Below are 27,551 nucleotides of genomic sequence, written 5' to 3' on the forward strand. Positions count from 1 at the left end.
TTTTTGCAGTTGTTTATGATGTTTCTGCACTGTTTATTGAAAATATAGATACCCTTGTCTGTGTCACCTTGTGTATCAGTGAATGATACTAATTTTAAAAAAGATTTTGATGAAAAACAGTTCTGCCCTATGCAGCTTTTTCTACATTAGTTTTCATTTTCATTTTGTTGATGACAAAAATCAGATGTGAAAAAGAGGTTGCTTCATAAGTAGTACAGGCTGGTTTCCTTTTGTATCCTGTGTTCCTTCCATAGTAGCACTGCAACAAATCCCGCTTTTTCCCATGTTCCCAGCTTCCTCCCACTAGTCCATCTCCTGTTCCTTTCCATGTCTGTTAGCCTCATTTAAAAAAAAAACAAACAAGACAGACAACAACCAGCAGTTGTCTTTCATGTCATCTTACCTGCATGTTTTGCTTGCACAGAATGCTGTGTGTGGTCTGGAACTGCGTTTAGTCTGACTTAACGACTCTTGGCCACAGAGTGGGTAAAAGCTGGTCATCTCCCCAGTTTTTCCTCAATGGCAGTGTTATGAAGATCTTTCTCTTGTACCTCAGAACAGATCTGAAAAAAAATTTGTACGACCTTCGTAACTCTACCATACTGATAAACTTGGTTCAAATTGGCCATTCTGAAATTATCAATGGGGAAACACAGGAAGACAGACAAATTGGTATTTGTTCTCACAAACTGTATAATGCACATACAAAAATTTGCCCCTTCTTGTAAAACAGGAAAAAGTGGGTCACAAGGACTTTATCTTAAGATCTTTTAAAGCACCAGAAATGGCGTTTCTTTCTATGATTAACTTACTGTAATTGTTAATTCTGCCTGTTGAAGTACACATACTCCACAGTAAGGAGGATGGGGAGTCAAGTTGTTCCCAGGTCATTTCCTCAGCGCTTTAGTTCTGCTATTTCCCAACTAACAGATTTCTTGGTTTACTGTCTCAGTTCTGCATGGAATTTGCCTTCATGGAATTATGTGACTGCTTTCTTTTCAAAGTTATGACCTTATGACCTTATGGCAACAGCGTACTAAAAGAATCATAAACTTAAATGCAAAAAGTGGGAGATTCACAAGCTCTGAAGACAGAATTTTCAAAAACACCAGCTTATAGCATATGCTCCTACAAAATGTAACAATGACCATCTTGAGAACAAAATGTGAAGCTTATGCTGTTCTTTCTCAAAGCAGTACTAAAATAATTTAATGGTTGGACTTGATCTCAAAGGTTTTTTTCCAACCTAAATTTTTCTATGATAAATCTATTTTAAAAAGATCAGGTCAAACATCTGCCATGGAACATCTTATGCCTGTAACAGCTATTTGATTATGTATTTATGGGTTTGCTCCAAGTTAACTTGTCTGTTAGTGTTAGGTGTAATGGGCATCTTAATAGGTTTGTGACTTCAGTAGTATCTTCTGGAGACATTTTGCCTGAAAGACCATTCTGAATTCCACTCCCTAGCTCCGTTTTTCTGTTTCAAAAAATCGTATTGCTGCTGTACTTTACTGGTTGCATATTCTGACAAACTTCTGGTAGTCAAAAGGAAATTAGAGTCAAAACGAAATTAGAGTCAAAACTGACCATTTCTTACAAGGGTCCTGGGTAGCCTCCAAGTGATTTAAGAGTAGATCTGTTTTCTTTGTTCTCTTTTATGGCTGTTCAAGTCACAGTCTAGTCCCAAATTAACAAAATAAATGTGGATTAAAAAAAAATACAACTGATATTTATTAAATAAAAACTATTTTATATTTAGTTGTTTCTTTTTAAATTATAGCCATAAGAGCACTGAAGCAATTTAAAAGCAAGACTAATTCTTCTATCAAGAGAGAAGGTGGTGATGGAGGGAAAGCGAAGAGAGATCTGGAACATCAGATAACAAAAAGGAATCGCCAGTTTCCAAAAATATGGCTAACAAAATACTCCTGGTTAAAATATGATGACGAAAGGGGAATAATGTTTTGTGCACCATGTCGTAAGCATAATGTAGATTTGGGGGAAAATATTCACAATTTTTGTTCTGGCACTGATGACTTCAAACTTGAATTTATAAATACACACCAAAGTAGTGAAGCTCATGCCTGGGCTACCTGCATGGAAGCTGCCAGTACTGCTTCACCAAATGCAGCTTCTGCTGAGCAGATGTTAAAGAGCATGAACTCCATAACATTAGGTAGAGTAGAAAATATTTTTAGAACATGCCATGCTATTGCTAAGTCTGGTCGTCCCTTTACAGACCTTGACTGGATGTGCAAACTAGATGATATGAAAGGAGTGGATATTGGTTCTGTGTTTAGAAATGACAAATCAGCAAGAATGTTTATACATTTTATTGCTGAAGTAGAAAGAAGAGCTTTGAAAGAGAAACTGGAGAAATGTAAATTCTTTTCTGTTATTAGTGATGGAGTCACAGACAGTATACTTAAAGCAGCTGCAGTTGTGTACGTACGCTTTGCAAATGAAGGAAAAGTCCATTGCCAGATTGTTGGGGTTCAACCTGTTCACAAAACCGATGCTTCAGCTATTAAAAATGCAATTGAGGAAACGTTGCAAATAAATCTTCAGCTTAGTCTGGCAAGCCAAGACTGGTCAAGAAAATTAGTTGGGTTTGGAAGCGATGGGACAGATGTCATGGTAGGAGAAAACAGTAGGGTAGCTAAACTTCTGAGGGAAATTCAGCCTTGTGTACAGTCTGTGCATTGTTTTGCTCACCGGCTAAAGCTGGCTTACAAAGGAGCACTGAAAAATATTCAGCTATACAACATCTTAAGCAATGTCTTGAGAAGTTTGTATTACTTTTATCGTAACTCACCTCTAAATAAGAATAATCTCAAAGCCACATATGAAACCATCAAGTTACGCCCAGCTGTTCCTTCTCGAATTGGAGGCTCCCAGTGGCTTCCTCGCCTACAAACAGCTCTACAAATTCTCCTTAAAGGTTATCCTGCAATTGTTCTACATCTGAGTAAGGTAAATGATACAAAATTTGGATATAACTTCAGGAAAAATTAATTGCCATGGCTAAGTTTGGTCTGCATACCTGATCCTTTCATTTTCTGTATTGATTTCCAGATTGAAAGAGATTCAAGATCCTCAAACCAGCAGAAAGTCAAAGGCCTTTTACACATCCTTCTGAGAATGGAGATAGTAAAATTTTCTCACTTTTTGTTGGATGTCATCAATGTCCTCAACATTCTGTCACGTGTTACTCTGGATCATGACTCTTCCATTGCAGACATATTTGCAACCATGCAGTCAACACTGGAAACACTCCACATGTATCAAACAAGGTCTGGCATTTCTAACAACTGAACAATGATCCCTTAGAATATAATAAAAGAGTATTATATGTTGTTTTGTGTTCTGTACCTTTCAGAGCTGGTCCAAAGGAGCGGCTGATAGAGACCATTCAGCATTTTCATGGCTACCAGCTTGTTGGAAATAGAAATATTTCAGCAGTACGAACAACAGTACTAAGGAATTTGGTAAAGAGGCTACGCGATTGTTTTTGCGATGCAAGTCAAGATGTTTTAAAAGCAACTACTATTGGAAGTTTTAAACTATGGCCTGATAAAATTAAACAAGGTATAGAACTGTGATAGTGGCTATTTGAAGAGCACCTTCTAAATGTTTTACAAGCATAAAAATATTTTTGTTTTGCCTCTGTTATAGAATTTGGTGAAAAGGAAGTGTCTGTCTTGACTAAACATTATGAAGTCATTCTGGAAGCTGCTAGTGTGAAAATAGGTGAAGTAGAAACTGAATGGAACATGTTGAAAATAGAGTTGTACAACAGGTAATAAGAAAACTGCATTTGTGTCCGTTTATTGATTTACTCAGAAGGATGATGGAAATACATTTAGTGATAGTTGTAATTATACTTCTTACCATGCTTTTTAGATTTCAGAACATCCAGACCTTGACATGGGATGTGGTGAACTCATATTACTCAAAGAAGTATCCCAACATCCTGACACTGGTAGATTTGATCCTAACTCTGCCAGCAAGCTCAGCTGAAACAGAGCGAGGCTTCAGTCAAATGAAACTCACCATGATGCATTTGCACTCTAAACTAAGGTCTGAAAGTGTGACGGATCTTATGATAATTCAGATGAACTCTCCAGATATCAAGAGATTTGACCCCCAGAAAGCTATTCATTTGTGGAATGTTACTTGGCAAAGAAAGAGAAGACTACAGGGAGGTGATATGATGACAAGTGAAAGATCAGACTACTCCTCTGAGTTTGATTTGGAGAGTTTCTGTGGAAGTGACTAGATGAAAATTGTTAGTTTTTATTTCAAAATCTTCTTGTAACGTACATGGACACTTCAACAGAATACCTTGCAGGGTTAATAAGGGTCATATTTTTTTTTTTTTCATAATGTATTGTAATGTTAAAATATGTCTTTTCTTCAATTGCCAGTAGATGTTTGCATTTGCCCATCTCCTATTTGCCTGACTTCTATGAATCTGAAGACAGTGAACAAAAATAATGTACACTGTTACCTTGGTGACATGCTAGAGGGGCAACTTGTAAATTCTATCTGATTGTATATTGCACTTAGCTGAGTCATAATATATTATAACCGCTGGAGTTAACCCTCATCTTATTATCAGTGTTTAATAGTTCAAGAAGCTTCATGGATTCTGAAAACCCTGATTTTTTTTTTTATAAGCGTGTGGAAGATCAGTGCTTTATATCTGTCAAATGACTGCTTGACCTCTGTAGCCTATGAATTTTGGGTCATACCTTCTCTCCGTATCTGTATGTGTTTCTATTTTTTATTCTCTTTTGGATAAGGTTTAACATGACCTTTCACAGATTGTTGTCAGACTTGTCCTTCAGAAGACTTTCCTACAGAGGTAGAACAGGTTCATTTTCCATTGCTGATTATTAATTGCACAAATCAGTCTTCCCATAGGTAATACTCTTACAGCCAGCATATCACTAATTACTTCACAGCTTGTACCACTTTTTTTCTCTGTAAAAATATTTGTGAGCATTGCAATAAGAATACTGCATCTTGATTTTTAATGTAGGAGCTAGAATCAGAATTGTTCAGCGAAGTATCTGATTTCACAATTTCATAATTCTACATGTTCTAAATGCAATTTTCTACTTGATAATTTCCAATCAAGGTAAAGCATACCAGCAGAATCTGTATCTACTATGAAGGAAAAAGCAATGATCTATAACAAAAGATAGCTAAAGTGCAGTCATTAATGACCCTTCTTAATTCTTCGAATAGTGATGAAGATGAAGTAGAAATAATTTGGGAGAAATTAATGTGTGGTCATTCACCTTTAAATCAACCCTTTTCTAAATCAAGATCAAGTCTCTAATTTCATTTTAGTTGTTGCCTAGTAACTGCAGAAGATATATACATACATATATATAGTCTTGTTTTGTGTGTCTTGTATATATTTTCATGCTACTTCTAGGTCTAAACAGGATGTCAGAAATAGAGCAGGTTTAGAGTACATGCCTCATTAAGGGATGTTTGTCCACTCAAGTAGAGTTGATTGGTAGGGATCAGAAAAAGAGATCAGTACTGTGCATTATATAGGTGACTATAATAGATCCATCATTGAAATATCTTCATTTGTGATTTCTGTGGTAACAAAAATGTTTACCTAAAGTAAAATACTTTACCTAATAAGCAACAGGATATATGTTCTACAGGGTACCTTATTAGATATACAACATTGCTAATTCTAAGGATTTTCTCTTAAGTCACATAATACCACATTTTAACTTAATGTCTTCAAATAGGAAGATTTTGACTATGATGACATTAGAAAAAGTTTGAAAATGTGTCCCCAGAATGTCCAACAGTAGAAGAAAAATACTGAAGTAATGAACAAAACTGTATTTAGAACTTGTAACACTGAAGTCAATTCCATGATGCACAAGGGCAGCATCACATTTTTAGTGTTAGGTCTGAAGATAATAGGTATATTGCCCTTGGAAAAATTGTAGCAAAATCTTATTGTCATAACAAGTAGTTGGAGGGGGATATCAAGAAGTCATCCGTATCTGAATATGGGGTCTGGTTTAGTCAATCTATATCCAGTATTTATCCTTGTTCTTCTTTGATAAGCTTTTAAAATAGTCCACTGTAGAATGTGTGGGGTTTTGTCCTTAGTGCTTTGATGTCCTTATTATGTGGGTTTTTAGTATTGTCTGAAATGTTTTTGATGCAGATAAACTTTATGTCCTATCATTCTTCCTAACTGGAGCTATGGAGCGGGTGTTATCCCTATCCTCTTTGTAACATTGGTTTTAACTGGAAAACTACTGTGTTTTCTCATGATCTTCCTTTCGTAGATGAAACAAGCAGAATTCCTTCAACCTTGCCTCTTAGGTCATGCTTTCTAAGCCTGTGATGATTCTTACTGCTTTCTTCTGGGTACTCTTTAGTTTCCATACATCCTTCTAGATCTGCAAATTCCAAAATTGTATGCCAGCAGAAGCCTTAACATCTGAAAAGAATGCAAGTGATTATATCCAATATCTTCCTGTGTACTTTCTGGTGATATTGTAATCTTCCATAATCCCTGGAGCTTTTTCTACAGAAATTTCTTTGTCAGTAAGATTCCTACTGGGACATTTATGCAGTTCATTCTTTCAGCCCAGTGTGGCACTTGACATTTATTCTTATTGGATAGTGTCCTTTTTATCCTAGACTATATCTCAAATTTGTAAAGTTCACTGAATTCTAATCCTGTTCTTGAATGTGCTTTAAGTGCTTTCCTGATTGGTTTTGTCTGCAATGTAGTAAGTGTATTTATTTGTGCAGTCTGTTTCCTCAAAGTACTTAGATCTGTTTCCAGTGAAATTTACTTACTGATCTTGACCATCTCTCCAGTTTTTCAAAAGCTTTTGAATTCTGATTCTTTTTCAAAATTGCATGCTATCCCTTCTAATTAAAAGTGGTTCTGCGCATTTAATAAGTTCATTTTCTATTCAGTCTCCTACATCAATCAACAAAAACCTGTTAGGTATGGTTGGGGGGTTTTTTTGGACTTAACAAAAAGGTCTTGTAAAGAGCATACCTGTTTTGAAACCAGTCTTGTTAAGTGGACAAAGCCAATTCTGGGAATTGTTTTCACATTCTTTCCCAGAGGACGTTATTTCCTTTTACCCTTGCAGAGTACTGTTTGCAGATACCAATATTATTCTCTCAGCACCATCTGTGTAGCTGCCCACTCATATCATCTTTCCATGATTAAAAGCATTGGCAACCCCTGAATTAAATTGATGAATCACCTTTTGTCTTGTAGTATGATCAGATATTTTAAACAGTTCCATGCTCTGTAGCATAAAAATACATTAAATCTAGACAAAATATCTAAAAATACATTGAGAAAACTTATTTGGTATCTTTTGTATATGCTTACAAGGGATTTCCTCTCTTTCTCAGACTTCCTCATTCCTGCTAGGTATGTCATGAGGAGGATTTAGGTCACACTCCGTTTGAAGTTTGTGAACTGTTATAACTTTTTGACAACACTTTGGAATTCTCCCACTTCAGATGTTTCAGGAGGAGGTGGTAAAGTAAAAGGAATTACCCTACAGCACATCAGCAATTCTGCTATTAATAAAGTAGCTTAGCTCTGAATGAAAGAGAAGGTTGTTTCTCCATATTTGTCACAGAGGAAGAAAAATGGGTAGACACTGCAGGTCACCTGGCAGCGCATACATTATTTCTTGATTCAAGTTCTTTAATATCCTTACCCCTCAAATACTTAGGTACGTTTCTGAAGTCATGTAGCCTCACAAAAATGACATGACGATATTAGTATCCTTTTAGAATTTTGTGCAGAAGACCAAAATTAAATTTCTTTTTAGGAAGCCAGAAACTCATAGGGAATACAAGAACAGCATTTTTTATGGTCATATAGGGAAACCATAGTAGGAATTGAACAATTTAAACCACAAGATAATGTGAGAGAAAGAAGCTAGATTGCCAGATTACTGGGGATCAGATGTGGAAAGGGAAATGTTTAATAAACCATGAAATAAAAATTATAATACCTGGGCTTTTCATCATACATCACTAGAAAATTTGAGACTGCAAATAAGATGTTAGAATTTTTCCTTTTATTTTAATATAAAATTTTCAGTGGCTCCTTAGTGGACTATAGGTTGTTATCCCCATGAACCCCTAAAAAGTTACCTGGTTTATTGAATCTTCTGTGAAGTCTCCAATAGTGATACTTCTGTGATGTAGGCTTTATTGTGCTGCATGGTAATAATCTGATTTTTGGGACTTGAAGCTCTTGTCAAAATACAAGTTTCTGCTTACCTTAAAATTATTAAATCAGCAATCCAAGAAGCTTCAGTAAACAGCCTAACACATGATTTTTAAAAGGTGTTCTTTCTCAAAGTAGATAACTCAGAAACCCTCAAGAGACTATGTCAGAGCACTGTTACCAGTTTACTGATAGTTTTTCCCAGCTTTTGTGTTCATGCTGAAATTTGTTAGGACACAGGGCTTCAAATCCAGATTTTTCACCCTTCCTTTGTCCTGTCCCAACAGACCCTAAGCTTCCCAAATCTACTTTTTTCCTTTTCTCTCTAAGGTTATATGATTTCTCTGCTGTATTAAGATGTGCTGAGGGCATTACTCCTGGCTGCAGAGGTTGTAGGCTATTAATTGAAACTGACCACTTGATTTTGAATGCTGACATTATGAAATCAATATTTGAACACGTTCTTAATATTCCTACCACTTAAATCTTTCTTTGTAAACTTAACAAATTTTACTTCACATTTTCTTTTCAAAGAAAAAAGTTGTTAGCCATAGAATGTGTGCAGCTGTGCCTTTTTAAAAAGAAAAGAAATGCGACTGTAAAAGGAAAAAAATTTAGTAAGTCCTTCTAGTATTTCACTGATTGTATTTGCTTTTAAAGGTAATCTGAAAACTTACTGTTTAACCCTATGGAAGTGATCATAACCTGGCCAAATCAGCTTCATCTCTCAAAATTTAGATCACCTGAATCTTGGTTAATGTAGAGGTTTCGCAGTGAATCCTTACTGAGCCAGCAAAGTTGTTTCTGAACGAAAAGACTTGTATATGTCTGATAATTTTGGTATACATAATTTTGTGTTGTAATACTGTGCATGAAGTTCGAAGTTTCTATTTGCTTATAAGCAAATCCATGCCCATTAAAAAAAAAAAAAGAGGTTTTGTTGCACTTACTTATTTTTATCTGATTTCTTTAAATAAAATTAACAGAGATATTTATAAATCCCACAAACCAATTCTGGGAAGTTCTTTAAGCAATTCAGTTTGTTTCAAAGTTTAACAGACAATGATCCGAGTTTCCCATCCTATTCTCTAATGCTTGCTTTCAAGAGTAGAGATAGATTTATGACTGATTAAAATAGCGCATAGTGAAGGAAAAGGTTGATAGGTGTTCAATACACAGAGTATGTGTGTGATTGGTATTTGTGTACTGCTCACCAAGTGTCAGTGTAGACTAAGAGGATTGGTTAGTGATCACAGTGCGGATCAGGGCAAGCATCAAAAGAACTGCAATATATTGGAATATTAGACATTTTGCTTTTAGACAGGCCACATGGTTTATTCTGAATGAGAAAATTTTACATTTGACTTGAAAGATATTACCGCTATTAATAGTACATAACAGCAAAATAACTATTTTCCCATATGGCCATTAAAATAAAAAAATATATTTCCTTTAACAAAAGAAGACTATTTTAAATGGTAAATAGTTTTTTTATATGTATTGACTTTCTTTTATTAGGTTTTATACAAAAGGAAGTATTTATTGACTTGATTAATTTGAATCTTGGAACAAATTGCCTTCCTGATGTATGGATGAACTTAACACTTCCAGATGTAAGTTAACACCTATTTTCATACCAGTTAACTACTGGTTTGTGCAGAAGATGCAGTGTTGTCCTTACTGTGATAAAGTCAGGAGTGTAACTATTAAGGGCATTGTCAGTTTTCCCTTAAAATTCTTTTTCTTTAGAGAAAGGTTCTGGAAGCTACTGTGCCAGAAATAAAATGCTTTTGTCAGCACTGTATTTATTTATTATTTTCAAATTCTATCAGTTCCTTTAGACACCATTGAAAATTCATTTCCAAGAGTTAAATTAAGACTGTTTATGTTCTTCGTTCCAAGACAGGAGAATAAAATCTTGAGCTGTATGACCTTAAACTTACTTATCCAAGATTTTCAGATTTAGGAACATGAAAAATTATTAGTCTTTCCAGATCTTCCATCACTGAATTGTCTGATTAATTTTACTTTCAAATGTTGCTGGTAAGTCTATGGAATGAAACGGTTTACTTGTTTTAGCATATTTTCATTATTATTTCTGACAGTAAGCCATGATTTACATTAAGATTTTAATTGGATTTTACATGAGGGAAGCAGCTTTATTCAAATATTGTTCACACAGATGAAATGCATTAATAAACATTGTAAAGTTTCTGAGTGACGGTTTTCCACTGTTTAGTGAAAATTAGACACAGCTGTCATCATCAGTATATAAAAATCTAATCTTAGCACAGGAGATTAATTATATGTGGAAAACTATGAGTCAAACATTGTTTATTAATAGACCACATGTGCTTGTATCCCATGTTCTTTACTCTTTGAGAACTTTTAAGTGCTTGTAAGTACTATTTTAATTTTAATAACAGAATTTCCTTTCCTTAAGAGCACTGTTTTAAAATTATTCTTTTATATTTATAGTCAAAGCAAGAATTTATATGCAAAAGGAAATGCATGAAGCATGAGCTAAGGTGTATGTTCTGCAGAAGCTATTCTGAACTGAACTCACCATTTCATCATTGTGTGACTTAATAACATTTCAAATAAGTTTTCAAGGTGTAGGAAATGGTACTGTACCTGCCAGTGTTAGGGCAGATGACATCTACGGCATTACCAAATTGTCTGTCTCTGAGTTGCCCCAGACCCTTATTCTCGTAGACACGTTACCTCCTTCTTGAACTCCATCCTGGAGCAAACGGGACACTTCACAAGGAAGTCTGGGTGTGGGGCAGAACATAGCGTACAGGTACACAGCAGGGTCTCGCCACACCAGTAGTGTAGAAATAAACTGTGCCTTTATTTCCTCTATCAGATACAGCCTTTGCAATGCCGTGTCAGGAGATTTTACACGTATTCTCCTGTTTGTGTTCTCTGCCCCACTCTGCTATCCACATACAACATCGTCAGTGGTAAAAAGATACATGTGGCAAGCTGCAAAGCAGCTTTTCTACTACAACATTTTTTAACTGAAAATAATGCTGGAACAGAGAAAAGCCACTTGGTAGACAGCTGTAAGAGTAAGCAAGATAGGCCCAAGGCACAGCCCCGAGCATTTACTAGATTTTATACGCATGCTGCTAAATTGTCAGTTCAGGTCTTAGCACTCTCCCAGATGGAACTTGGTTCAGGGGTTAGTATGTACTAAGAGTTGTTATGTCATAGCACTTTACATACAGACCCCTATTTAGGGAGTCAAAGTATTTATTTAGACGGATATCAACTGCACATGCCAGTTGGCCTCAGTGACAGACAGCGGTCTGTGGACTGCTTTGGTCAGTGACACATGTCCTTTATACATCTTTGAAGTCGCACTGCAGAACCTTGTCCACCCTAACCATGAAAAAGTCCTAAGGTTACGTGGTATATAGAAAGTGTATGTTTATGTGTGCATATTTGACAATATTTATTATTTTGTTTTTATAGTTACAAAATCTGGCATCTGCATTCACAGTGAACTCAGAATTTACCGACTGGCGCAGGTTCTTGCTAGCAGCAGCGCAGCCTTGGCCAGTGCCGTCTGTGACACAGCTGCTTGAAGCACTGCGTGGCTTCCAGTCCATTGACGTAGCTGGATCAGGCTTTGTTACACAGGAATACTATATGCAGGTTATAATTTTTTCCTGAATAATATTCTTTTGTTTAACTCTCTGAAATGATTGATGTATTGTTGGGTTTATTCACATTCAGAAATCCAGTCTGAATTTTAAATGTATGGGGTTTTGGGGGTGCTTTCTAATGAAAATTGTCTTCAGGAAACTGGAGGCCTAATCTTATCCATAGTCCCACAAATCAGGCTAAATAAACTAACTCCTTACTTCCATTTCCTACTTTCCCCATAAATTAATTTCAAATTAATATCCTTCCTGTTCTAAAGAAACTCTTCTGTGAGAGCTTTGACTTTTATTAACTTGTTTGACACTATATAAAACAAAGAATTTGCTCCAAACAGAAATAAGTATTTTACTTTGGGCTCACCAGCTCTACTTTAATTAGATATTCCTAGAATGTTTCCAATAAGGAATTCTTTGCAACTGAAGATTATTTTTCAGATTTTGAATACAGGGGAAATTATAAAATTATTTGATCTATTCTTTTCTCTAAAGGTGTCTTCTATTTGAACTGTCACATAGTTTAGCAAAGGTTTTTGGGAAGCAAGTTTCATGAAAGAGTATTGAGAATACATTCTCCTTTGTTTAGCAAAATTCTGCTCATTAAATTTTCACTTCCTTTTACTTAGGATTCTTAATTATACTTAGGATGACTTTTAATGTGTACTAGCCATATATATGTATGTATACAAATATATAGGTAGATACATATCTGTGTGCATGTGTACATAAAAGTTCTACAGTTCTGTATTTTTTGGGTGATACTAAACTAATTTTCAAACTGTTTCAAATAAATTTCATAGAGCCTTTATTGCAGTGTGTTTTCCAATCACCTAGTATTAGTTTTCCTCAAAAATCAGAGGCTGTGTTCCTCCAGAGGCCTGTCAGTTTCAGAAATATTTTGATTAATTTAAAACTTCCAGGAGTGTCTGCCAACCCCTACCCACGCCAGACTTGCAAAGAAACAAATTCTGCAAAGCCATAAAACCCACATAATGTGCAGGTCTATCTGCATCTATTTTTCTATCGATGTGGTAATTTTTACTGAAGTGTGAGAATTTAAAAATAAGCTAACAGTTACAAGACATGCAGACTGTGAATGTACATTTTTAACATGGGATCCTAGTTCAAATAATAATATTAACTGAGCAATTAATTTACTTCAAGATCGGAATTGGCTCACATTCAGTAAATGATAGTAAATACACAATGGTGTACACTTGTTTGTAGACCTACCTCTTGGTAGTTCTTCCAAACTTCTGTGAAAGTGATGACTCTGAACCTACAGTCGTACAGTTCCTTAAAAACTTAAAAAGGACTAAAAAGTCTGGAGTAAACACACATATAACTCCACTACTGAAGCTCCTTTCTTGGAACAGAACAATTTGGGCAGGCACATAACTTAGGTGCTCAAGAGGATGTTATAGGAAGCTCCAGAGACTATCCAAACCAATTCAGTTCAACAGTCTGCATTGCTCTGAAGATTTTGCTCTTTAGCTGATTCACATTGCAAATAAAAGTTGTAATGTCTGTCGCCACTATTTCATGTTTGTAAATCTGACCAAAACTTCGTTCACTTAAAAACCACACAAATCCCCTGTATACCTGCTCTATATGAGGTGCTACAGTTCATGTTACTGACAGCACTGTGGTTTGAATTTTTTGCATATTCTGTTTATGAGAAGAACAAGAACAGAATCTTGCAGGCTTGAGTAAAATTTAGTCCTTAATTGATGAGGAACATCTGACTTGGTTTTATTGAAATGTTTGTATTGAAATGCTCCTTTGGGAGCAATTTGTGGCAAATTTTATGAGGTCAATACTTGTTCCATTTCTTTCTCATTAATTTCTTTCTTGAAGAAAAAATGATTCATGTTCTGTGGAACATGGTGCACTAGAGAATGTATGAGTCAGTGTAATCCATAAAAATAAGGAAAGAACAATAGCAAAGAGTTAGTAAAATAATTATATATCATTTTTTATCATTAATATTATAATTATATCATTCAGAGCAAACCATCTGATATCTTTCTGGGAAAGATCTGAAGGATAACGTTAAACCTATTTTCTTGTTATTATTTGCTCAGTTTTCCCAGCTTACTTACATGGGGAAAAAAGCAGAAAACAATTTTTTCTTTACTAATTTATTATTTTATTTTACTGGCTTGTTTTCCTTTCTGAAAATCTCTTCAAACTTCCTGTTTTGTCCTATTTCATTGTCTTGCTTTGAAAAGAAAACACATAATAATAAAGCAATATTTTATGCAATCAAAAATGTAGTAATTCATCTGAAATGTGGAGAAGGATGTTGCTAATGAAATTTGTAACTTTGTTACAATATTTTCACTTAATACCTACAGTGAAAGGCTATGGCATCTTTCAATAACATCTGAGATTCGTGAAGATTTCCAACTATTTGAAATCTTCCATATTAGCCTATTAATGTAACACAGAATATACTGACATTTTTTTCAAATGTTATAATCTTTGAATAAAAAGGGAAACAAATTTTGTTCATGCATTCAAAATGTCATGAAACTTTTATTTTATTTTACTGTATTCACAAGAGACAATGACAAACAATAGTCATTGAGAATTGCAGGAAGAACCTTCCACAGGGAATCTGAGGTGCCCCAGCTGGCCCCTCTGTCTGTGCCTGTAGTAATAAACTGTGCAGTACTAGGGAACATCCCCAGGTAGTGGTACTCAATTGTCTATGCTGTGACGTTTCCCTAACCTGGCAAGGTTTAATAGGGGTCACTTCCAGTCAAGGGTTTCTTTCTGTAGGGGGTCTGTTCATGGCCATCCTGTTTTAGAAGGTACGATTTAGCTGGTATGTCCTGTGGATTGGGTCTAGTGTTGGAGAGTTAGTTTTGGGCATTTTTAGTTTGCAGTTGCAGGTGTAATTCTGTAGGCATTACAGAACACTTCTTGTCTGTAATGTAAGTCTTCTTGTTGGGAGCAGGCAAGCATGGGAAAAGCCATGCCTCTGTCCTTCATTATACTGAAGTGTGTGGACAGTTTCTTCCAAAAGTACAGTTAGGACAAAAGCTATGGTGTAGCAAAGGATAACCTGAAAGCAAGAAGCCAGAACACACATAGAAGCTCTGCATTATGTTCTGCTTCTTGGGCAGTGTAGGTTTACAACCACCTAGTTAATTCACACTTTCAAGAGCAGAGAGTCACTTCAACTCTATTTTCAGTAATTTCCAAAGTATGTATTACAAACAGCTACTTAAATTATTCTGATGTCATTGTATATTAATAACAAATTCAGCTTAATTTAGTCCAGTGATTAAGCTCTTACTAATCTGTCTGTTAAACAATTATAGAATGGAAAGACCACTTTATTTTAATGTGTGAAAATAAATTACTTTTTTTTTAAAATCAGGTTGGCTTATGGTTTAATGGAAATGAAGATCTAAACACAACAGAAAGTTGCATGGATTCTTTGCCTTTAGATAGGCTAAGACATCTCATAAAGGTAACTTAAAAAACATTGGTATTTTGAAGAGACTGTTCACTGTTCTGTAAGACATCTCATAAAGGTAACTTAATGGTATTTTGAAGAGACTGTTCACTGTTCTGACCTGAGAGGTCTCATGCAAAAGATTCTTGGGTCTCCTCTTTTTTTCCATGTTTGCTGCAATGTTTCAATGGTTTTTGAGGTCAGGTGGTGCTTCAGAATATGATTTCCATGTATAAAACCCTCAAAGTTAGCAGTAATGTAGAAAGGAATCTAGGAATTTTCCTTCAGTATTCTAAATCATAGCCTACTCAGACTTAATTATTCCTGTTCTCCGTTGAACCTCATTAATTTTGCTACACAGTAACCATCTTTGTAAAGAATGGGAGGCAAATAATCTCTGCATCTAAGCTGATGGAAATCTCCATGGAAAAGGGAGGTAATAGTGTGATCTGAATACAAGAACATGTTCTGGACTTACTTGCATGATACAAGATTTTATTAATTTCTCCTTGTTCTGTGAAAGTCCTCAGTCTAGAAAAGAAAATACTACAATTTCTGTTTCCTTGAATGACTCAGACACACTTCTGATTTACCTTGATTTGCACAACCTCAACACATTTTTAAAGATCAGCAGTTGTTATTTTATCCTTTTATATACAGTCTTTAATTTGTATTTTATTAAATCCCACTTGTAGAAATTAATTTACGTATTTTTCTTCTTTTATAGTTTTTCTTCAGTTTATTTGCTGATACCAGTAAAGATCCTGCTCTGGTCAACTATACTGAGATGCTACTTTACTTTGCCTCCCACTCTGATCCAGTTGAAGGTGTTTACAGAGCACTTAGCATTGCTACTGGAACATATATTCATAGAGAAGAAGAAGCTTCTCTTCCATGTGTGGTAAAATATTACAGTAAAATATTAAAGAACAATAGAAAAGCTTGAGAATTATATATTAGCTAGATTTCTGTATATTTTCTTATCCTGGGTAGTTCCAGTCCTTACAAGTTGTCCCACTGACTTCATGTGGGCTCTGCAAATAGTTCCACTGACTTTGGTAATAATATTCAGAAGTATTCTTCCAGAAGTCTGAAAATTTGCTTGCCAAATAATAATGAAAGTTGAAGGCATTTACTAGTAACTGGTCCTTGTATAGGTAAATGGAGGGCATTTTTTGACCTAATTTTAAAAATTAAGTCCAGCTATCCATCCCCAGGAATTAGACTGTGACTTACAGTGTTGTTATCTAAAGATGTAAAACCTGGTATTATTGCTGATCTTTCTTTTCCATTGTGTTACTTTTGGGTATCTAGAAGTATATACACCTTTGTTATTATTTTCAAGTGTTTGTGTTTACCTGTAAATCAGAAGGATTAATAATTAATAATTTGTTTCATATGAAATAAGGTTTTCAGTTGTTTTTCGAGCTATGATGAATGTATTGTCACATCAAATGATGGGCTTTTGAACACTGTTAGTATTTCTGGAGTATGCTGTTATTTTTAAAGTCTAAAAACTGCCATTAGTGCACTACATGCATCAGTTACTATTGAATTATAAGAATTTTTTTGAGACATAAAATATATATCTGTACATACCTTGGAAAGAGCTCACTCTTCTAGGTAACAAAACCTTTTCATATACTTTCACAACCACAATGACTGTAGCATTTGCCTAATACTTAAAATACAGTTGTGCTCACTGGAAACAGTATTGAAAGGGCATTATTTTACCACACAGTGTAAACCTATACATATTCATAATTACATTTTATTACTTCACATGGCAAAATGTGGTATTGTACTTCCCTGTGTCTGCTTTTATTTGTCACATCAGAGGTTTTGTCCATGTGAGAGACTGAATAAGACAATTGCCTTCTTATATTTCATAGAAAGGAGGAGAGCACAGAATGCTCCTAGTTAGATACAGTACATCTGAACTTAATTTCCCATATTTCAATGGAAAGTTCTAACCCCCCATCATGGGATATAAAGCAACACAGCCTGTTCTCCTCCGCAGTGTTTTCTGTTTTGTTTGATCTGTTTGGTTGGGACTTACAAGATTGTAAGTAACTACACTGGCATTATCACCTATGTCAATGATTCTGAAGGCTGCGAGTCACAGTGAATGGACACGTTTCCCTTCAGTCTAGAATTAACAGCATATCTCTGAGGAGCACAGTTATACCCTATGCAACCTGAGAATTTCCTCATGCTTAGTTTCCCACCTAAAGTATTGTCTCATTAAATCAGTGCTATGTCTGATGCATGTCTTACAGTGTACTATACAGACAGTTTGTGTGCCTGATTCAGCTTGGGGAGTCCCATGGAAACTTAGAAACGTCTAAGAATTAGATGCTAAATGAGCATCTTGCATGTATGGATGCTCTTTGACTTTGTAGTCATCTTTCATAAATTGGTGGTCAAAATTGCATGGCTGCTAGAACATCATTCTAATATTTCCTTTCTTCTGTAACATTGAATACAGAAAAAAGAGAACAAATAAAATCCTGTTACACTGCAGTGAATGAGTTTTCACCAGCATTTCATGTAGGATATTCCACAACCACACGGGGGCAAAAAGTAAATTATGAGTTGGTATGGTGGTATATCTGAGTCAAGTTCCATCAAATAGAAAGACAAAGATCCCTGAAGATGTCCAAAGTGGTTTTCAGCACCAAATTAAGAACCTAAACCCTTGTCTACCCGTGGCAGTTTACATGTGACCTAAATATCTCAAGTCTCACTACAGGTACTGGAAATCTAGTAAATTCTATCAGTGGAATATTCATCAGTGGGGACAGCTTATAAGTAGGCGCTTAACAGAGCAGCACCTAATTTGTCTCTTCTTTTTTTCTTGTTCTGTGCTGATAATTGTAATGACTTCTCGTTGATAGCTCCCTACAGAAATATGCCAGAAATTCTAATGATGTTGATAGCAGATCAAACATTATAGGGACTTTTGTTACTTTTACTAAATCCACAGCAAAGACCCTTTCACTCAAAATGCTTAGCTTTTAAGTCTCAATAATTTTGTTATTGGCTATGTAGAACTTATAGCTAAATACAAACCTACAGTGGGAGACAGAAAAACCTATGTGCCAGTATTTCTGTAAGTCCACTGTTGAGTGTTAAAAAGGCTGTATCAATGACTCCGCTCCTCCTGTGTTGAAAAAGGCATATATTAAGGCCTAAGACATGTAACACAAGTGCAACTTAATCTCAGCAGTCTCTCCCTCCTCCTAATGAAGAAAGAAATGGTGTGTTCAATTAAATCCTGTTGTTGTTAATGGTTAGTCTACACAGTGGCCTAATCCGGTCCAAGCATTGTTAATTTGTGTAAGGTTCTTTCTCATCATTGTGCTCACAAATCTCTAAAGCAGCTCGTTTTTTGTTTGGTTTTTTTTCCTCATTGGCCATCTCTGATAGCACTGCAGATACCTCATGGCTTGTTTATAGTAAACTTCTAATTTTTCTGCATAAAGACTTCCTTATCTTTTTCTGTGGAGTGCTGGTCAGCCTATGTTAGCTGTTAGCCAAAATAAAGTTCTTGCAGTGATTCCTTGATCTGGACTAGAAAATTCATACTGCTTTTTTCATGTGAACATCCAGAATTACCAAATTTACTACTTATACAGACACAAAGTTCTTGGTAGAGTATTGTAGTTTGTAACTATTAGGTATTTTTATGTTTTGTTGTTCTGAAGAATAGTAGTTTCTCAGTGTAATGTTGGCCATGTCCCTGGAAAAAACTGTTTATTGGTGTTCTACTAACACCAACATTATGGATATTTCTGGGCTCTCATGATCTATTCCTTCATCCTATAGTTCAGTAGGTAGTTTTGTGTGAGCTGGTGATTTTTGTTTTATAAGAACTGAAATTTGCAAGTATAACCCACTGATCCTTAATGAATATCTTACTGAAACAGATGACCTACTGATTTATCACTAAGTATTACACCTATGCTTTATTTGCTTAGGCTTTTCCTTATATCAACATAGTACCACATGAGAAAACTTTACCAGAAGGTGAAAAAGAAGTCTTGAATTACACGGGTGAAGGTATAATTTCAGTGGAAACCCTACTCAAAGTGTTTCATACTGGAGGAAGTAAAGATACAGATAGTCATAGATTTAGTTATCTGGAGAAGGAAGGCAGCTATGATAAGGTAGGCTGGTAGACTTAAAGAAGATTTATTTTGTATTAATAAATACCTGCTGCAAGCTTTGCTTTTCCCCAGATTTTTTAAACACTTAATAAATTGACCACTTCTTTTTTTTTTTCTTACAGCATTTAATCAAAATTTACAAAGAATTAGGCACCGAAGATCTGAAACCCATTCCAGCTGCACTCCTTTTGAAGCATCCTTTCATTCAAGACTTGATCAACAAGTATCAAGAATACAAGCTTCCTGTAAGTATTGCTTTCTGGGATGAAGAACTTTTTAAGTACACATATTGAAATTCTGCCAGTTTCCAGTATAGACCAGTTATACAGCATAGCAGATTGTAGAGAGATCAGTTGATTCGTTTTCCATGAAAACTTTGTCTATTGAAGACTGAACTGCCTTCTGGCCTATTTTTTCATACCTGTCATGCTGGCCTGTGGCTGCCTACAGGTTTCCTACTGCATTGTCACATGTGGCACTGCCTTTCCCCCCATCCATGGGAAGAAGCGACCTTGAATTATCTTCCCAAAAGGATCTTACTGCATGACATTATGGGATATGTGTTAGAACACATTCCATCCCAGGCCAACCAGGCTGTAGAAAAGGGCATGCAGAGGTGGTACAGGTTCAAATGTTCTTCCTGTTACCTGCACATGTGTTTAAATGTGCATTAAAACACAGAATAGAATCACAGAATCATAGAATCATTCAGGTTGGAAAAGACCAACTGTTAACCCGGCACTGCCAAGTCCACCAATAAACCACATCCCTAAGCACCACATCTACAAGTTTTTTTAAACACATCCAGGGATGATGACTCAACAAACTCCCAGGGCAGCCTGTTACAATGCTCGACCACCCTTTCGGGGAAGAAGTTTTTCATAATACCCAATCTAAACCTCCCCTGGCGTAACTTGAGGCTGTCTCCTCTTGCCCTGTCACTTGTCACCTGGGAGAAGAGACCGACCCCCCTGCCCACACCCTCCTGTCAGGCAGCTGCAGGGAGCCACAAGGTGCCCCCGAGCCTCCTCCTCTCCAGGCTGACCCCCCCCAGTTCCCCCAGCCGCTCCCCACCAGCCCTGTGCCCCAGCCCCGGCCCCAGCCCCCTGCCCGTCTCTGGACACGCTGCAGCCCCTCTACGTCCCCCTGGCAGTGAGGGGCCCAACCTGAACACAGGAGTCGAGGGGCGGCCTCGCCAGTGCCCAGTGCAGGGGGACAGCACTGCCCTGGCCCTGCTGGCCACGCTGTTCCCGGCACCAGCCAGGGTGCTGCTGGCCTCCTTGGCCACCTGGGCACACGGGGGGCTCATGCCCAGCCGGCTGCCGACCAGCCCCCCCAGGCCCTTTCCCCCCAGGCAGTTCCCAGCCCCCTGCCCCCAGCCCGCAGCGCTGCGGGGGCTGGTGTGACCCACGGGCAGGGCCCGGCACTGAGCCTGGTTGACCCTCACACAACTGGCCTGGGCCCATCGCTCCAGCCTGCCCAGACCCCCCTGCAGAGCCTCCTGCCCTCCCGCAGATCAACGCTCCCCCCAGCTGGGGGTCACCTGTGAACTCACTGAGGGGGCACTCGGTCCCCTCACCCAGATCGTTGGTAAAGATATGAAACAGGACTGGCCCCAGTACTAATTCTAAGAAGTGAAGTGCCCATCATTTGTTGTTTCACTTATAATCATTGTTAGTAAAAAACAAGATACAAGAATTAAAGGATATATTTACTCTGTCAAAGTAAGGGTTAAAATTTTATTTGCTATGGTAGGAAGAGTTACAAAAGGAAAATTTAAGACAATACAACACAACTGAAGATTATGACTATTAATGAGTATTTGTCCTGACTATCTTAATGTCTCAGCCAAGGAAAATAAACACCATGGAATGTTAGGTCATTCTTCCCTTACATTCCCCATTCTTTCTTCCAGACCCTTATTATTTAATCAAGTACTTACTGCATCTCCTAATTTGATCGGTTTTCCAATTTCACTGAATTTCTTGTAGACTAAACCATTTTTTAAACTAGCTTTCTGTTCTGTACGTGATCCATGTCAATAACTGTTCTTTACACAAACATTTCACTGACTTTGCCACGTTCAACGTAACGCAAGCTCCCCAAAAAGACCAAATGTCATGCAACCTGAAGTAACACTTAACTAGCGTTTAAACTGGGTCATGCTATATGCACATACTCTGCTATTTACAGAGAGAGGGATTTCTTTATTAAAACCTTTTCACACTAACCAGTAGCTGAATATCAAAAGCACAGTTTATATTCTTTGTTAAAATTTCTGATCTTCCTGTACCACTTTCAGGAGGAACTATGTTATATAGCTTAAAGAGTAGATTCTAGTATATGTTTGAAATGCATTAGCTACCATCAATCACCTATGTTATTTGTGACTGGTAGGGTATTTTCAGGGAAGTACAGTTATAAAAATTGTCAGTCTGTGAGAAAAGGGGTAGGTGTGAAAATATATATTATGAATCTTGGCAGTAGCTGAGGATTTCAGTGCACATGCTGTGGCCCAAAGGAATTTCCACAGCTTGTTTATCAAAGATACTTTCATATAATTGGATTTAAATAATACATTTTTCTACTTATTTGGTAGATTCGTTTGATGCCTGTAGCTCCTGACTGGACAGATAGATGATGCAGAACTTCAGTTTTCATTTGTAATACTTAGAATGTCCTCTTGCAAGGGCTTACACTGACTGTATCTCTATTTAAATAGAGTGCTCTGCGTTTTCTATATTCCTTGACTGTACTGGTAAATACAGACTGCTGTTTTATGCATGAAATCAACACTTCACAGTCTTACTTTGAAATTCTGACTAACTGGGAAAGAGCTAAGACCACAAGTTCTTACTCAGCTTGACAGCAAAGTATTATATTCACCAGCAAACAGACAGAGACCCAGTGGCCATTGTTCTATGTCAGTTAGGATTCGGGTCACAAACTTATGAACCCCAGGAACAGTTTTCCTCTGGCAATTCTATACTTGGTGAATAGGTGAATAGGTGAACTTTTTTGTTCCCAAAACATTTCCAAAGTAAGTAAAGAATATATTTAGCTTCAATTATTTTTTCAGAAATACTCCAGAGACTGTAAGAATCTCTGTAAAAATGAAATTCAACCACAGTACTGTTACTCTGAGATCTTTTACAAGATAAATATAGCAAGGTAGGGTGTGGTTTCTAAGGTTAAAATGTTTCTACTACTGCAGTCATAAACAGTGGAAAATAAACTGGTTTGCTGAAAACTATAAATGGAATATGTAGTTTAAAACATTTTACATTTGAGTTAGGGTACCTGATTCCTTTGGCCTCTTGATGAACTGTTCAATTTTAACCAATACTATCTCTGATAAAAAATATTTTCTCCAGATAAGAAGGGAATTTGTTTTATCAATTCATATACCAATGGGCTGGCAACATCCGACATGATGATGGCCTTTCTGTTAGCCTCCATACAAATGCCACCAAATGAAAAAGGTTGGCAATTCTATTACTTTTCCATTTGATCTTTTCTGTCCTGATTAGAAGTCTTTGGTCCTGACTAGAACTTTCAAGTGATTTGCTATTAGCAACACACGTTTTTCACTTATCAAATTAAAATTGTTCCTTTAAATAGTTAGACCACACCTATATGTGATTGTGTGTTTATGAATGCACTTCATTACATTCTGAATTAAACTGTCTTTAAATACATTTAATAATGAGATAATATTTTTATTACATCAACTGATTCAGAAGAAGCAAGCAATTCTGCTTTTTCCATCACATAGGTTTGTCTATTAATGTTGGTCTATTAAGGGATCTTCAGGCCTGGCATTATTTCTTGTTACAAATTTTGCCTTCCATCCTGAGGCTGTTGCAGATACAGTAATACAAAAACAGCCATACAATTTAGTAACTCTGCATTTTGATTGTCGATAAATTTCAATAAAGAGTCTGGGATATATTCTATCTCTATAACTCTTAATGCTTGCATTAATCTGTTATTCTGAGTGGACTACATTCATAATTACTCAGGATAACAAGGTAGTTTGATAGTTAGCATTCAGGGGTTTTGTATTGAAACTAGTATGCATTTGATAATGTTATGTTACATTTTTTACCCTGCTTTCAAATCCTGAATAATCCTTTTCAAAAAACTCTAGCTTTGAAGATAGGATTATCACATTGTATTTCTGTGCATCTGTGTTCTGAATATATGTAACATAGGCCCTCGCATCAAGCTTGTTCCTTCTAAATTAATTGTCATATTATTACTGCTGTTGTTGGTTTCATTAATCGTTTCAGTAGCATTACTCAGATATTCATTCAAATAGGACTTCTGCTGAGATAGGTTTTCTAATAATGTGTAGTTAACATGTCTATATGAAAAAACCCACTTCTTATATGTTGCACGATTATTAAAATACCTGTTTATATTCACAGCAGTCATTTCATATTACACAACTGAACAAGCATTCAGAACCCCATGTATCATTTAACAAAGTAAAAATGCTCTCTGTCTAGGGACACAGTTACTACAGATTATATTCAGTAAGGCTTATGAGGTGGACCATATACTTCCTAGTCAATGCTTTGGCAGAAAAAAGCACTGCTGAATCACTGTCTACTCATAGCCAGTAGTTGTAATACTTATGAAACCTGAGAAGCCTTTTTCATGTGGTGTTTTAAATATCCTAATGTGCAAGAGAAGGAAAATGTAACTCAGTGTTTAAATACCTACTTTTAAAAAAGAGACTGATGTTATGCTTCTCTTTTTCATATATTCCATTAAAAACAATCTTATGAAATACAAACATACATGAAAAATACTGCTTCTTACCTTAAAAGTGATAAAAATATCAACTAATATAGCAGAAACAGTAAGATTGCTTCATTAGACATGGTATAGTAAATCTGTAGGAGTACTACTTCTCCAGTGTTTTGAGGTTGTTTAGGTTTGATTTCCTCTGCAAAACTGGTAGTTACATAAGTAAAATCTGTCCAGATAAAATTGTTCTCATTTTTAACATTCTTAAATGCTGTTCTTACATTCTTTTTTCTGCATCAGATTATAATTTTGCAATCATACCATTCTTCCTTTTAGACTTATATTTAACATATACTTCTGTGGCATTGCTAAAGCATAAAATTTCCACTTCCCACACACATGAACACAATGACAGGATTGGATGTGTCTCTATATTTGCTCCAAGACAATAAGCAGTAGCTCTCTCAAACTTATTCTTTACAGGAACATAAACTTGTAGAACTCTTATAATAAAATTCACGTACTACCATGCCAGAAGCACTACAGTTTGCTGAGATCCTCATCTGCTTTGTGTGGTAATGATAAGTACTGATAATGAACTTGACGAAGGTTCCATTTGCTAACATTTATTTTTGTCAAACCAGAATTCAAACTCCTTTTTGTGACCTAGTGTGCTGGAAAAGGCATCCTTAAACTGAAGTATTTCTTAGAGCCAAAGATAAATGTTAGTACTACCTTCAGAAACAAAGGACTGGCAAAATTATCTTTAAACATGGTTATTCTGTATTCATGGAAATGCTCCTGATATTTTCCAAGGCACGTGAGGCATTGCTACATACAGGCTGCTTCTGCTTTTGAAAATAGGCTGTATCTTCAATATATTTGCACAAAATACATATTGGAATGTATGTTAGAATTTAAATTGATTTATTTTATAAATATTCTGTTAGTTATTCTCCTAAAGGAACATGTGTTTACTGACAATACTAGAAATTGCTGGAAAGTTAAATTGCTATTTATCTTTGTATTAAACATCCAGCACATTATTTTTTTTTAATCAAAAATTCCTTGTTCATCCTACTTACACAATGGATAGTATCGCTGAAATTGGAAATAGAGGAGATTGTGCTAATACAAAATTATTGAAAATCAACGAATCAAATATAAATATAGATATAAATATAAATTATAAATAATATAAATATAAATATATGTGTGTATATATAAAGTTATAAAAAATGCAGAACTTCACAAAAAAATAACTAAGTGCAGGTATGTATTATTCCAAATGTTAGTTACTTGTTTTCTTTTATTTCCATTTTCTTGAAGTGTTACTTAAGTTTGTCTTGAAATATAGCATATAAAAAAATAAACTTTATTGACGAATTTGTCTCTGCATGTTTTGAATAATATTTGCCAGTTTAAACAACACTTCTAATATCTCTCCTTACTGAGAAGTTTAAGCTGAAGCTGAAGATCTCTGCTTACTTTAAAAATAACATTTTAACACTGTAGTTTTTTTAAAACTGCTGAAAACAATAATGTATAGATAACATGAAAACACCATCTCAGTGATATTCCTGATACATAAGGAACTCTTTTAGCATTTGCCATGAAGAATGTTCCTTCCGCAATTGTCACTGTATGTTTATGTTTTTATTAGTGCACTGAACATACATAGTGCTTAACCTGAACCTAAACAACAGCGCCCTTCACACATCTTATGTAACGTAAGGAAAGTGTAGTTTATAGAAATATATCACCACTGAAGTTAGTTTTCCTTCATAATCTTATAGTCACTAGTTAGACAGCTCACCCCATGGAAAGACAGGTGTTATTATTGAAAGTTTTAAGGTAGATCAGGCTGCAACATGAAATGACCTTTTAATGTTTCATTTTCCTTTTTACAGGATATTAAATCTTTCTCCAAAGATCTGAACAAGGACAGTCAACTGATGGACAAAACATGCCATTTAAAGACATAAATGAATGAAAAATTGTTCTTCATGAATAATAAGAAATTTTTTTTTTACGTTTGTAAGAAATGTGTCGCGTCTCCAGTCCTCCCTTCCATGGGGAAGGATTTTTTGGTTTTTTGTTGTGAAAGCAAAATCGCATTGCAATTGCACACATTTTCTGTTACTTTAAATTGAAAGAAACACAAACAAACAACAAAAAAAAATTAAGCCTGTTTCTGAACTTAAATAGAGCTGATAGTGTGTTCATTAATAATTGGTGTAAGAATAAAATATGTCCAGTTCTTGTCAGTATGCTAAGATACCTGGTCACCTTTTTTTACTTCTATAGTTTATTAATTCATCAATTTTTCATTAATCAAATATTATAATCAATTAACTTTTAAAAACATGTTGCAATTCATAGCTAATAAAATAACTAAATGAAAACACTGTTCTCTAAGATCAGGATAAACTAGCAAAAGGACATCACATACGTGAAAATGAAGTGCTTGTTGACAGCGTATAGGATGAATTTGTGTTATCCAGCCTATTTCTAACCTTCCATTAAAGCTCAGCTCTGCTGCTACCCACTGAAATCCTTCCTCCGGAGCATCCCGGGCCGCAGCCCAGCAGTGCGGGGGGCACAGGGTGCTGCTCCCCACCACTCCCCTCACACCGCCTTGCACCGAGCGGGCCCCAGGTGAAGCAGTAAGGTGGGTGCCACACAATCTGTCCACACCAGTAGAATTTGCAGTGGGGTTCCACAGAACTGCTTTCAGTGATCAGCTGAAAGTCCTTTTTCGGTCCGCGCAGTGTATCCAAGGACACCAAATACTGCAGACACACGCGTCAGGTTTTCAGGCATGATGTTTGTCTAAAAATCTCCATGGCAGACGGTGACACCTAGAGGAGTTGCATTCTGTGGCAGATTATGCTGAAGTGGTTGTTTCTTTTTCTATACCTCCTCTGACCTTCACTGGCTTTCCTGGAAGTTGTTCTGGAATAGTTTTCATAGAAATTTCCCTGTTAATAAAATGTTTGTGTTTCCCTGCAGTTTTATTCATTTTTTCCACTGTCATGTGGCTAGTGATGCCTAACTATAAGATCATAGGAACTATTTTTTCATGGAAATTTTTATCATAAATTTTAGAACATGCTCTGTAATTAATTCCTCTGGAATTCAACATTGAGATGTCAACTAAATCTGAACTAAAGATATCCAATAAATTTAGATGTCAACTAAATCCTCAGTTTTCAGTGGTACTCATCCTT

General features: G+C 36.0%; 1 protein-coding gene across 1 annotated transcript in view; it reads left to right on the forward strand.

Annotated features, from left to right (window-relative positions):
* Nucleotides 1-26,239, forward strand: part of SPEF2 (sperm flagellar 2) — an 87,231-nt gene extending 60,992 nt beyond the window's left edge. Inside the window, exons 29-35 of the mRNA XM_055699863.1 lie at nt 9,782-9,876; nt 11,744-11,926; nt 15,320-15,412; nt 16,125-16,298; nt 19,378-19,566; nt 19,689-19,815; nt 26,232-26,239. Coding sequence (XP_055555838.1) covers nt 9,782-9,876; nt 11,744-11,926; nt 15,320-15,412; nt 16,125-16,298; nt 19,378-19,566; nt 19,689-19,815; nt 26,232-26,239 — 869 coding nt within the window. The remainder of the gene's footprint in view (nt 1-9,781; nt 9,877-11,743; nt 11,927-15,319; nt 15,413-16,124; nt 16,299-19,377; nt 19,567-19,688; nt 19,816-26,231) is intronic.
* The last annotated feature ends 1,312 nt before the right edge of the window (nt 26,240-27,551 follow it).

This window comes from Falco cherrug, chromosome Z, assembly GCF_023634085.1.
Source record: "Falco cherrug isolate bFalChe1 chromosome Z, bFalChe1.pri, whole genome shotgun sequence".
NCBI classification, from domain to species: Eukaryota; Metazoa; Chordata; class Aves; order Falconiformes; family Falconidae; genus Falco; species Falco cherrug.